We start from the raw sequence: 12,345 nt of genomic DNA, 5'->3' as shown, positions 1-12,345 counted from the left end.
GTGCTTTTGCTCCTCTAACTTCGGAGGCTACTCCGCACCATTCACCTCCTCAACAAGCGCCTCCAGCGTGGCAGGCTGTGGCAACAAACCTGCACACACAGCAGCAGTAAACACCCCACAAGCACCAATCGAAGAGGCCGATGTGAGATGAACGCCCCAATGGCCACTACTCCACCGCCTCAAATCGAAGCAACCAAGAAACTCCCTACCCACACACACCGTCAACAGCTGGGCCAGAGAAGGACCGTAATGCCAGCACTGGATGCACACGTAGTAGACCCATAAGGACACACCCAGACACGACCACAGCAGAGACCCCACAATGACCAGCCCACACGCAGCCAAACAGGCGAACAAACACCCTCAACTAAAACCCCATGGTAAAATAACAACAGCTTTCATGTGGGCATTGGCACAACACAACAGAACGAAGTTAGCTCCCAGGACGCTTGGTTTTAGCCAGGTTCGAGGTTCAGAATATAGAGAGCATGGCTGTGCCATACAGATTTTACTAATGTTGAGCAGTACACGGTTATTAACTCATATCATTCATATGTATAACACAAATATATGAACATCTATTTCACGGTATGTGATGATTTCTCACGCAGTGAACACCCCTCCAGACCTTACCCGGTATTCAATAGTATGTTTAAACTCTCAAATTGTGCTTTCAGCTGGATGTTCCTACTAAAATGGTGATGAACTTTCATCAAAGGGAACTTTGGAAAAACTGAAACTACTCACTCCTGTCCTTCAAGTAGGGAGTTCAATTTTGAAAGTTTCAGACCCCCTACCATTACATGCCAGAGTAGCCTACCTACAACACGGCATGTGCCAAATTACACCAAGATTTCCATCGTCCTAGAAGGTATAATCAGACAATAAGTAGCACTCTAGCACAATATGAGCAGCATACCTCAAAATCTGCCCCTATTCTACCCGGTCTACAAGCAAGAGAGAGAGCTCAAACAGGAGGCCCAAAGAGAGTACCGATCAAATTAGAGGATGAGCATGTCGAGAAAGTATGCATACCCTACGCCCTAGGGATGAGCACTTGATCAGGGAAGGTGACAGCAGAGTACAAGTCGAGTTGGCTGCGTCCTGAGCCACCATCTCCAGCTTCTCAACCCGAGGAAGCAGGACACAACTCTGCAATCCTCGCTTCTCTAGCCTTGTTGGGGTTGGAACTACAGCTTACCGGTAAACTGGTAACCAGAGTAAGGCCTTTTTCGTCAGAAAACATAAATGAAAAACTTAGAAATAGAAAAAACATAGAAACAGTATGAAACCGTACCGCAGAAGAACATGCCAATACCAGGTACAGAAATCTCAGCTTCAAACTGCAATAAACATCTAAATATAGATTTAGAGCCATTCGCCTTTTAACTGCTTCATTTGATTATCTTTTGTGGCCTACATCATAGAAGCATGTGCCTGCTTAACTGCTTATATATATATATATATATATATATATATATATATATATATATATATATATATATATATATAATCAATTGCAAGTGTGCACAGAAAACAGGAGAAATGGATGAACGGAAATCTAGAGAACTTGAAAAACTTACATTGTTGGATCTCAATTGGTCAAGACGATAGCAATTATTACCACTGTAAGCTTCATCTAAGTTTTGAAATGGTCCACTCAAATGAGGATATGAGCACAAATATCCTCTATGATCTCGAAGATGTTTCAATTGTGTGAAATGTGAATCCCAATGATCCAATCAAGCTCTTGCAGAGCCCAAATGAATGACGAGGAAAGGCAGCGCCATGATCATGGTGAGATCTCAATGGTGTCCAGCGGAGAGGGCGAGGAAGTGGCAGTGATGGACAATTGCTCGTATGATTCAATCGATATTGTAGTTCGAGCAACTCCTTTAAGCGCAAGACATCCTGTTCTTGCAGCGTCTGTGCAGATGCAGGGTCAGCCACATGCTCCTCCTTGCACCTGAAGTGGAACAAGAATGCTGGATAATTAGACCAACAATTTATCTCTAGGGGATGAGGACTAACCACATTATAAGCGTGATATGGCCAAGTTGATTTTAAGATAAACTCGGTTTGCTTTCTGTTAAAAAAGCTGACAAGAGGCCATAAAATGCGATTAAAACACATGGGCTATACGAGACTCTCCCCACACACATTTCAAAGGAACAATCAATAAATCCCTGTTGATAAGCAAAACAATTTGATGTCAATTAAATCAGAAACAGAAAATGGATGATGAAGCGATTGATAGGTCCATATGGTGCAAACAGGGGCATGGATAGGCCCATCGAACAACGAATGAATCCATTACCTCTACCATGCACAACACGACATTTTTAACCTTCTGTAAACTTGATGTCAACTAACAACCTTTTGGATTTGGTGCTTCCAGTTCTCAATTTGACAATAAATGTAGGTGCTTCCAATGCAATTACCTAATAAGGATGGAGTAACGAGATGCATCAATGACACCAAATCCAAAAGGTTGTCAGTTCCAGCTCAGTGGAGACGTCTTTCTCAGATTGGCCTATTGACCCCCAAGCGATTCTCCAAGTTACATCAAATTTTGCACTGTTACACATATGAGAGCTAGCACCCCAGCAGAATACGAGCACCACATCGCAGTTTCCCGCGCCAAATCAAATAAAATCGCCGAACGCGTGAGCAGAAACAAAGGTGGTCCGATAGAGGGGTGTGCGAGTGGGGTTGGCGTACATACCCTGACGCCCTGGGCGTGAGGGCCTGGTCGGAGAGTGCAGCGGCGAACCGTGAGGAGGATGAGTTCACCGTGTCCAAGCGGCGCCTGCTGGAGGTGTCTCTGCGGTGGCATCTGCTGGAGGTGTCTCTGCGGCGCCGCCGGCTAGTCAGAGCGGCGGGCCGAGCCGCCGAGGGGAATGCGAAACTTGGTAGCGAAGAAAGAAGGCAAAAGAGACGAGTCCTGCCTGTCTTTGGCAGGTGGGGCCATCTCGTCAGAATTAGGGGGTGTTTGGATCTTAGGGCATCTCCAATGTTGACCCCCACATCGGACACCGTATCCGTCCATGAACCGGTGAGGACCAGTCCGCAGATACTGATGTGCGAGTTGAAAGACAAATTTAATAAAAATATACAAACTTGATGCAAATTTAACACATCGAACGATTTTCATTCGAACTTAGATAATTTTTACATAAAACCGCGCCCGTTTCGACATATTTCAACTAAACCCTATTTTAATCAAGTCTAAATGATCGCCAACGCCGGACCACACGCCTTCCTCGTGTCCGCAGCAAACTCGCCGACCAGCCATGATCCACGAAAACTAAAGCTCCTTATCCATGAAGCCAACAAGCGACTAAACAGTCGATGATGTTAAGCCCGCCAAGCTTCTTTGCGTGCCGGGACGGAGTTGAGGCAACAATCAAATGAGGTGTTCAAAGTATCATAGTTCAATCAGATTGCTTGTCCTTGGTTGAGTTATGGAATGATGACAAAGTTATTCGGAGTGATGGAGTTCAGATCCCGAAGGAGATCAAACAGATGTGTCATGTGTGGTTCTTTCCAGTTCCAGGGTTTCAAAGTTCTTTCGACTCAACATGAGGCAAATTGGGTGGCGCACCTATGTGTTAAAAGAAGCTCTTGGTACTGATATATGCATGTGTTTTGATATAATTCCTGGGTTCCTGACTAGAATTCTTCGGTCAGAGTGTAATCTGTTGCCGATCTAATCCAATAACGCAATGGCTGGATTTAATCTAAAAAGGACTCCAGGATTATATAACATCTTTACGGAAAAAACATTTTTTTACGCGTTTCGGAAAAGAACATCGTCCTGCCTCCTTTGCTAAATTCACCCACCAAAGAGCATACAGTGTTGCTTCAGAGATAGCAACTGTAACGCGCGCGTGTGTGTGTTGGGTCTTCATTGCCGGATCCATCCATCCAAGGAATTTTCACTTCCCTTTAAAAAAAAAAAAGAATTTTCACTCCGAAACCCCAGCGGCCACCATCAAAACTGTTTCAGGTTCTCAGTGGCCTTGAAGCAAACATGGCATTCTAGCAATGTTGATTGTATGCAACAGAGATGCAGAAATTTGCTGCTAACGCTTCACATGTTTGCAATCAGACAGACAACAATGCTTTATACATCAAATAAACCGGTTGAATTCCTATGATTCTCCAGTAATGCAATCGTCCATAACATTTGCCTTTATTTGGTAATTCTATTCACTAGTAATACGTCTTAAATTAAATCAACAATAACGCCATCTACTCAGTTTGCCTAGTTCACAAATTCTATTTCGGTGAATGGCTCTCCTGCATGAAGCTTGAGAGCGACATCACCAACAACCTGCACCCAAAGGCAGAGCAAAATTCAGTACGAGAGGAAATGGTAAATGGTCACACAAGTCAGTGAACTTTCGTTCTTTTACATCGAGGATTTCAATGACAATACACACGGTTAATTATGATGGTGATGACTTCGTTTATTAAGAATGAAATGATAATGCACAAGACACGCCTATCTAAGCAGGGGTTGAATGAGGTGTCCTTCAGTTCAAAGTAATTCTAGGATATCGAAAAAAGGAAGCAACAATCCACAAGGAAAATCACGAGTTTATGAGCAGAGAAAGAGGAGGTTTGCTAAGTGGCTAATATCATTTAATTTCGTTTAAGCATATATCTTCTTGTTTACTGATGCTTTTAGTCATGAGAAAGAAAGTTCTTCCAACAGAATACTGCTTTTTCATACCAAGCCTGTGGCCAGGAAAGCTGGTCATCTAAATTGGCACTGCGATGTTTAAACAGTGTGCTCACGAAGCCAATGAGGTAGCTCATAAACTAACTAGTTCTCATATGATTTTAGTGCTAGTTTTGTTTGGAAAGATGATCCACCAGACATATTCTGGAGGGTAATGTAATTGATGCTACTTAATGATATTAAAATGTCGTAGTTGGCTCAAAAATAAATAACAAATGTGACGCTTCTGAATCTAAAAGTTCTTTTAACACAAATATTATAATGTAACTACAGGAGTTAACAGACAAGATATAACTACTAGCAACAAATACATGATTGGTAAATGAGAAGTAACTTTGTGCATTGCAAAGAAACAAGTGCAAACCTTTGCCATGGTTCTGTAAGAGTATTCTGTGATTCCTGCAACATGTGGTGTTATAATAACATTTGGGAATTTCAGAATTGGATCCTCTGGATCGAATGGCTCCGTCCAAGCAACATCAATGCCCAAACCACCTAAATGACCTGACTCAAGGTGATTAAACACAGCCGTATAGTCCAGTAGGCGTCCTCTGGCAATATTGATGAGATATGATCCCTACAAGAACATGGCAGCTATTGAGAACGGGAGTTCTGCTGTCAGGCGTATATTTCACAGTTTTCCAAAAATCAAAAACAGATCCTATATGTAGATTGCAAAATAATTATGCACTCTAAGTTTTTGTCATAAAATATGTCCATTTATGTGTGTGCAAGCCTGCAAGGAGAGAAATACTAAAATATCAACTCTATGCCACGAGCCTTAGTTCATGATGGATAATATCGCCAGCTCGGTATGGCTAGGTTGATAATGGAGGAGAGGCTCGAACATAAGGCTGATTATTTCTTGTTTCATTCATATATTCTAAGAGGGTCTTCTTTACATAGAGCCAAACAATAAAAAGCAGGATTATCTTATTTCTGCTAGCTTAAGGGCCAGGTTACAAGATATCTTCCTAATTTAAATAGTTAAAACAACCCATAATTTGTGCCGGTTGGGGTCGGTTATGCCTGTCACATGTGTTTCTGCAGCAAGGTTTTTTTTTCGATACCTTTTTTTAATGGGCCGGAAGAACCGAATTCCGATCTCGGAATTATTCTGTCTGAAATTATTCAAACAAGTTCTGAATTTAAATTTTTTGCGTCACAAAATGTAATTTTAACCTGGCACACACACATACTCTCACTTATTCCACTGGTCAGCTTACACATGCCTTTCTCCGCGTGGGGTGCGGGTTCGAACCCTCGCTGCTGCACTATTTTGCTATGCACCGTTTACAGCTGAAGAAGCTGCAAACATTGATGGGACAATAGGGGAATCCCCCAAGACGACCTCCAAGGGTGTAAGTTATGGACCTCACCACCACACGAGGCAGTGAGTTGTGATAAGATATGCATACAGAGCCTATTTGACAGTCTTAGCATTTGAATTCAATTTTTTTCAAAAAATTCAAACGGTAGCGCTGTTTCTTGGGGGTCAGCGAAATTTCTGGTCGGTTACCACTGGGAAAAAACCTTGGTCCGCAGTGGTGCACACACACGACACCCTTTTTGCGGGGAACACACAGCACTATATGTATAGAGTATCATTCCACAAACGTCTATGAATATTCTTGATATCTTTTCCTTTTGAAACTTTAGCAGCACGTGTGTTCTTTGAAACAAGAACATATGCTCCTGGGATCATTTTGCCATTTTCTGATGGTTATTCCAATGCATACACCAGCACAATCTGATCCTCCAACACTATTCTAAGATTAACATTTCCTCATATACAAATTTTCTTCTTACAGGATGAATCAAGAATGATGGCTTATTTATTCCGTAAAGTAAATAAATCTCAGAAGAAGATTTAAGAAATAAGATGTAAATCTCCTACGATGCAGACAAGTATATTGGAGAAAAATACACATACCTTTTTCAAAGCTGACAGGAACTTGTGATCCACAATCCCAACCTATAAATATTTATAGCTTTAGTGCCTTAGTAACCGCCTAACTGAAGTCGAATAGAGATATTTCTGGCAGAATTTTTTATTAAATAAATAAACATAGAGAAGAATTAACTGATTCATTGTTTAACGTCATGCAAGTTATAACTATGTCAGCTTCTCTAGCGAGTTCGTACATATCTTCTGGACCACCTTTCTTGTCAACCAGCCCATCAAGATCTGAAATAGCAATATTTTGAGAGAGGAAGATAACACAACATCTAATAATTCACTCATAAGGGAATGATCCTGCAACTTACCACAAGACACTGTATATGATGACCAGTTTCTTTTTGTAGCAAGAATTTTCACTCCAAATGGTCTTAGTCTCTTGGCAATTTCCATGCCAATGGCTCCGAACCCCAGGATAAGTATCTAGCAAAGTAAATACAAATTTCTACTCAAATGGGATTTTTCTTGTGGAAAGTAGATAAAAAGTAACTCATACACGAAAAGCATACTGTTTTCCCGAATATTGTTTCTCCAACTGGAAGGCCCAAGTCCTTCTGAATGACAGCAGTATCCATTTCCTTCTGCAAATTATGGCCAAAGTCCAAAACATGAATATTCCATTACAACTAACAGAAGCTAACTTATATTTATTAAACTAAAAAAACTTATCTTCCAAATGATGGCAGCTAGAAGGTAGCTTATTTAACAAAAACTGAGTGAATATTCTGACAAATATATGCAACATGATGAACCATGGCTCGAAATCAGTGTCCAATTGCCTAAATTGTTCGATATTGTACTAAGTAGGATCCACGTGAAACAGAAACCATGTTTAATACGCTTATCATGTATTTCTTCCCAAATTTCTGCAGCTTGCAGGCCCTTTTATCCCAGGGTGGAATGTTTTAGAATACTGGTCATTTCCAATATCCCCATGCGTCATTATGACGTTTCAATTTTCAAGACCTATGTAATGACAACTACAAAGTGCAAACCTGAAACTTAGTACTTAAGCCATTATGTTTCATGTGCTGCAGAATACTATATCTTCACTTGCTTCACTTTTTAAGTACTGGTAATTTTACAACCAAAGACCTAGTGGCGCAGAATATTATATGCTCGCCTACTTCATATTTGCATCAATTTTTCACCGATCGTGCAGGAATATCAACATAATTAGGCGTGCTATCATGAGAACTGAGAAACTCGGTACTGTATACATGAGTGGATGTAGTGAGACAAGAATGAGATGAATGTTCATCAATAGGAGCTCCACGATATAGAGAGCAGCACTTCCAATAGGTCAAAACTGCTAGTCATGTGACTTTACTTGCTTCCGCAGAACACCTAGAGTTAGATAGATAGCCATTTCTGCGCAAGCAATTGCATTTCCTGTAGTACTCCCAGGTATCCGTGCAACTTTGATTTTCTGTTCTGTAGCAGCATTTATGTCAACACCTATAAAAAATTGCATACTCCATATAAGAAGACCTAGTTATGTCGATGGATCAATCAAAATGTAAGATAATACGTCAACACCAGATCCACTAATCCAGGCTTATAATCACCTTCTAAACCAACACCATACTGCATAATAATCTTCATCTTAGTTGCTTTGGCAATGATATCTGAATCTATACATTTATTTTTCACTACACATATATGGTAGTTTTGAATAACATCGGGTACGTGCTCAAGACCTACTTCGTCAACCTGAAAAGTGCATTAAAATGTGGTCAGACATAAGTTCCTACATGTATACAGTCACATTTCGCAGACAGAAAACACTCTCAAGACTAAAATGTAAGCACATCATCAACTATGATATCAGAAGAAGAAAATCAGGATTGTGGATTTTTTTTCCCAGCACTCCAAATGGAGAAATAATAATGAGAAAGCAAGGTGGGTACACATAACAGCACATGTTACAAGAAAACCAGGAACCAGTACAAACTAATTTGCAAAGCTTTCAGAAATACCAAACTCTTGAGATCTACATTTTATATCAGCAAGAACAAAAGATAAAAATGTGTATCCTGTATCACTGAGGCATTGACAAATGGCATACGTTATTATCAAAACATCATCGTTGGGTCCTTGCATGATCCTTATTTGACCAGATTGCTTGTTAGTCCTTTTACCGGAACATGGAAAGCAAAGTATGTGCTCTGTATCCATTCTTATCATGTGTGCCCTCTCAAAGTCAAGCGTCATGCTACAACGGCCAATAGTACTTAAAACAACAGTCATCTGAAGTTCTGAAGATGCCTCACCATGCAGTATGGGTGGCTAACAGAAGATAAATTAATGATTTATGTGGCATTGGCGTTATAGAGTTGAAAAGTTTTACATTTCAGTTAAAGTTAGAGGACGATCAACTAAGTTCACATGCATCACTAACCTGAATAAATGGATAGTTTTGCAAGTACTCCTTCGTATAAATAGTAGAAGCAGGCCAATAGTGGCCACAGAATAGCACCCGTGTAACATCACTGTAGCCATTGCCTCCAACTGAACTAGCCATCTTTGAATAATCTGCAGTGCAAAATAAGCACACACACAAAAAAACTAATGTGAACAAATAATATGTGGTGTCAGAGGCTGAAAATTTGCAGGATACAAATTATATCCATCTATCAACTGAACTATATAAATCTAACGAAAGCAATATTTCCCTGATGGACATACTATAGTCCTAAGAGTTGTAACTAATGGCTAGTTTAAATAGTTAATTTCCTATGTAAGATTACAGCAAACACTGCATCATAACTAATACTGCCTTATATTCATTGAATGTAAAGTCATGAACACTACAACTAAGTTAGGTCAACAAGGAAGTAGAGAAAGGGAAGAAAAGAAAATGCCATTTAGGACTCAAAGAGAAGGCTGATGAGGGACAAAGGAGATACCGAAAAATGTGAAATGCAATAAGAGCATCTACAGCCGGGCGCCTCAAACCCCCTCATACGCCCGGGCGGACGGCCCGGTTAAAAAAAAACCCGACCCAGACGGGCGCTTCAAACGGCCCTCAAACGCCCGGGCTGACCGGCCCCCTCATATCCAGCCCAAATATGGGGTGGATATGGGGCTGACCGGGCGCGTCCGCCACGTCAGACTTGACAACCCGACCCCAGCAAAAATTGCACCAAATCCCCTCCGACCTACCCGATTTCACTTGCACCGGACTGCACCTTGCCCTCTATGTATTCGATACATTGTCCGACTAGCTTTTTCGTGATTTTTCCATAGGAGCTTGATGAGAATGATTGAATAAAAAGTTCTCATACTTAAAAAACGTTCTTATTGTTAGTAGTGGCCATCAATGTTCGCCTTGTGAAGGATATGAGCTCCTTCACAAAGCGAGCATTGATAGCCCCTATTAAGAGAGAGTAGCTTAACGCTTTTGCCCGACGCGGCTATTTAAGCCAGTCGCGGCACTCCTCCGGCGGCGAGGTGGAACAAAAAAAAACCAACCACGCCGGCCCAACACGGATGTTTCTATAGTGGAAATCTTACGAACAATTCTTTGGCGTTTACACAACCCCGCCGGCCCAACACGGACTAAAACATCCAAAATGATCGATGTGCATGTCTTTGCATGTATTAGGTGTTTTAGATATATAGGGTTTGTGGTTGCAAATGGGAAAATTCGAGGCCCGCCCGGTCACCATCCGCGGGCGCGTCCAGGCGTGACCGCGGATGTATAGGGACCCAGATTTGCGTATCTTGGCTGTAGATGCTCTAAGACAGGCTAAATTTCTGGCATGCTCACTTTGCCAGGATTCTAATATCTTAACTTGCTCACTTACTCTTCTACTCTCCATCTAGATTCAAAACTTACTTTCACCAATGGTTGCTTGCTGGTATAAGTTACGATCACAAAGACACAAATGAGTCTGCGCTGACTAGCTCCCAAAAAATCTGAACTGACTAATTTTAGCATTTAGATTTTATATAGATACTTTGAAGGCAAGAAACTGACATGAATCGATTGGAATATTCATGGTTTATGCATGTTTTGTTATTCTTTCTTCACCATATTTCTTAACATGAAATAGCATTGCTGATTCTGTGTATATATATATATATATTTGATGGTAAAAAATTCAGAAGTGTTTCATAAGATAAATGTTTCTCATTTTGAATGAAGTATCTTCCATGGAATTGGTTTATAGCCCAGACTACACAAGTCAATCGATTGCCTGCAAGGCTGCAATACCAGGCATAGGTATACTTTGGAACCCTATCACAAACTCTTTTGAGAACTGGGCTGCAATCAAATGCTTGTAACAACTTAAACTTCACAGGTACATTACTTTGGTAAAAAAATACAGTCTTTCAGAGTACGTTTGGATGAGAAAAAACTGTTATAGCCTTACCAGGCTAGGAGATGTGTTTGGTACGACAAAAATTTTGCGGGCGAGCTAGCATCGGAGGGCAAGAAAAACCTTGTCAGCTCTGGGGAGCTGATTCTGCTCGCTCTTGACGGCGAACATATCTCGTAAAATAAAAACCGTTCCTAGCCAATCAGCCAAACGTGCAGGAAAGGCAGACTCAGCAAAGTCAGTCTGAGCTACTGTAGTTGGCAATGAAACCAAATACTCTCTCATATTCTAATGAGTTCTAAAAATAAGATTTATTCCAAGAAATGTTCTGCTTTGTTTTAGCAGGCGACCTCTAATCCTCAGTTAGGAAGGACTTGAGCTATTTCAAATGGAATTGCAAACCTGGAAACTTTCAAGTGGAGATGGGCATTAACTAGGTTAAGAGTAACATCCATTGAGAAGCTATCTACATTGTTGTGCAACAACACCCTCATTTCATTTGCCATACTTCCCAAAACAAACCCGAACAGATAGTGTCAGGCCGTCAAAGAGCCTACATCCCCAAAAGGGCCGCTGACGAGCAACCAGGCGGCCGATCAAGCGCCGAATCTACCGTGCAAAATCAGGAGGCACCCAAGCTAGTACTATTACATTTACACCACGAAACCATAAGGGGTCAAGACCAAGAAATATGCAGTATGCGGAAGGTAGATAGATAGAGGGGAGGAGTCAGCCGTACCTCTCGGGGGGGGGAGGGGAGATTGGGATGGCGGGTCGCTGCCGCTGCGGCGGCGCGAGACAGTAGGAATAGCGAAGAGTGTGTGAGCCTGGTTGCCGCCGATCTTGCGCCGGCCATATACGAAAGAGACAACAGAGAGGCGGGTTTGGTTAGGCGGAGGAGACGGGGACGTCACACTATCTGCGGGGCGGATCCATCAAAGTTGGAAAATAAACTGAACACGAGAGATCCGACACCTGCAATTTTAAGTTCCTAAAATCTTAAAAGTGCACGCGCACTGTTTGACGAGATCGAGCGGCCGGCTGGGAGCCGCACGATTTCTATCGCGCTCCTGCGTCCCACTTCAGGTGCCACCTGGTCGGCAGGCGGCAGCCCACCCGACTGACAACCTTTTTCTCTATCCCTCACGAATCTGGATCGGAGGGGGCTCGCTGGCCTCTCCCCTCAACGCCGACCACTAGGAGCCACCACCAGCTGACCGCCAGAAGCCCTCAACTAGCCGGCCACCACGCTGCACAGGCGGATCGGCGGAGGGGAGGACCACCCTGCGTGCCTCTGCCCTGAGGTCCTCGTC

The 12,345-nt window shown here is 42.1% G+C and overlaps 1 protein-coding gene and 1 long non-coding RNA gene across 6 annotated transcripts in view; both read right to left on the bottom strand.

Moving 5' to 3' along the window:
• Positions 1–2,921, bottom strand: part of LOC119308602 — a 4,644-nt gene extending 1,723 nt beyond the window's left edge. For both annotated transcript variants that reach the window (XR_005150188.1, XR_005150189.1), the window contains exons 1-4: positions 2,726–2,921; positions 1,584–1,966; positions 1,298–1,416; positions 1,036–1,208 (exon numbers count right to left, since the gene is read on the bottom strand). This is a non-coding gene — a long non-coding RNA (uncharacterized LOC119308602). The remainder of the gene's footprint in view (positions 1–1,035; positions 1,209–1,297; positions 1,417–1,583; positions 1,967–2,725) is intronic.
• A 1,157-nt stretch (positions 2,922–4,078) lies between these two features.
• LOC119308601 (hydroxypyruvate reductase-like) lies at positions 4,079–11,968 on the bottom strand. 4 transcript variants are annotated; one of them, XM_037584731.1, is made up of 10 exons: positions 11,776–11,964; positions 9,109–9,244; positions 8,276–8,420; positions 8,038–8,165; positions 7,217–7,288; positions 7,016–7,130; positions 6,832–6,935; positions 6,681–6,722; positions 5,112–5,324; positions 4,079–4,336 (listed from the first exon to the last, which is right to left on the bottom strand). In XM_037584731.1, the coding sequence occupies exons 1-10, from the start codon at positions 11,886–11,888 to the stop codon at positions 4,268–4,270; spliced, it is 1,137 nt and encodes a 378-aa protein (XP_037440628.1). In that variant the 5' UTR covers positions 11,889–11,964; the 3' UTR covers positions 4,079–4,267. The 4 variants fall into 4 exon arrangements, with proteins under 4 accessions (XP_037440628.1, XP_037440627.1, XP_037440625.1 ...); XM_037584730.1 differs by having other exon boundaries at positions 9,109–9,242; positions 11,772–11,958; XM_037584728.1 differs by lacking the exons at positions 8,038–8,165; positions 8,276–8,420 and having other exon boundaries at positions 7,204–7,288; positions 9,109–9,242; positions 11,772–11,968.
• Positions 11,969–12,345: the final 377 nt, after the last annotated feature.

This window comes from Triticum dicoccoides, chromosome 5B (genome assembly GCF_002162155.2).
Source record: "Triticum dicoccoides isolate Atlit2015 ecotype Zavitan chromosome 5B, WEW_v2.0, whole genome shotgun sequence".
Taxonomy (NCBI): Eukaryota; Viridiplantae; Streptophyta; class Magnoliopsida; order Poales; family Poaceae; genus Triticum; species Triticum dicoccoides.
This window is presented reverse-complemented; position numbering and strand designations above follow the sequence as displayed.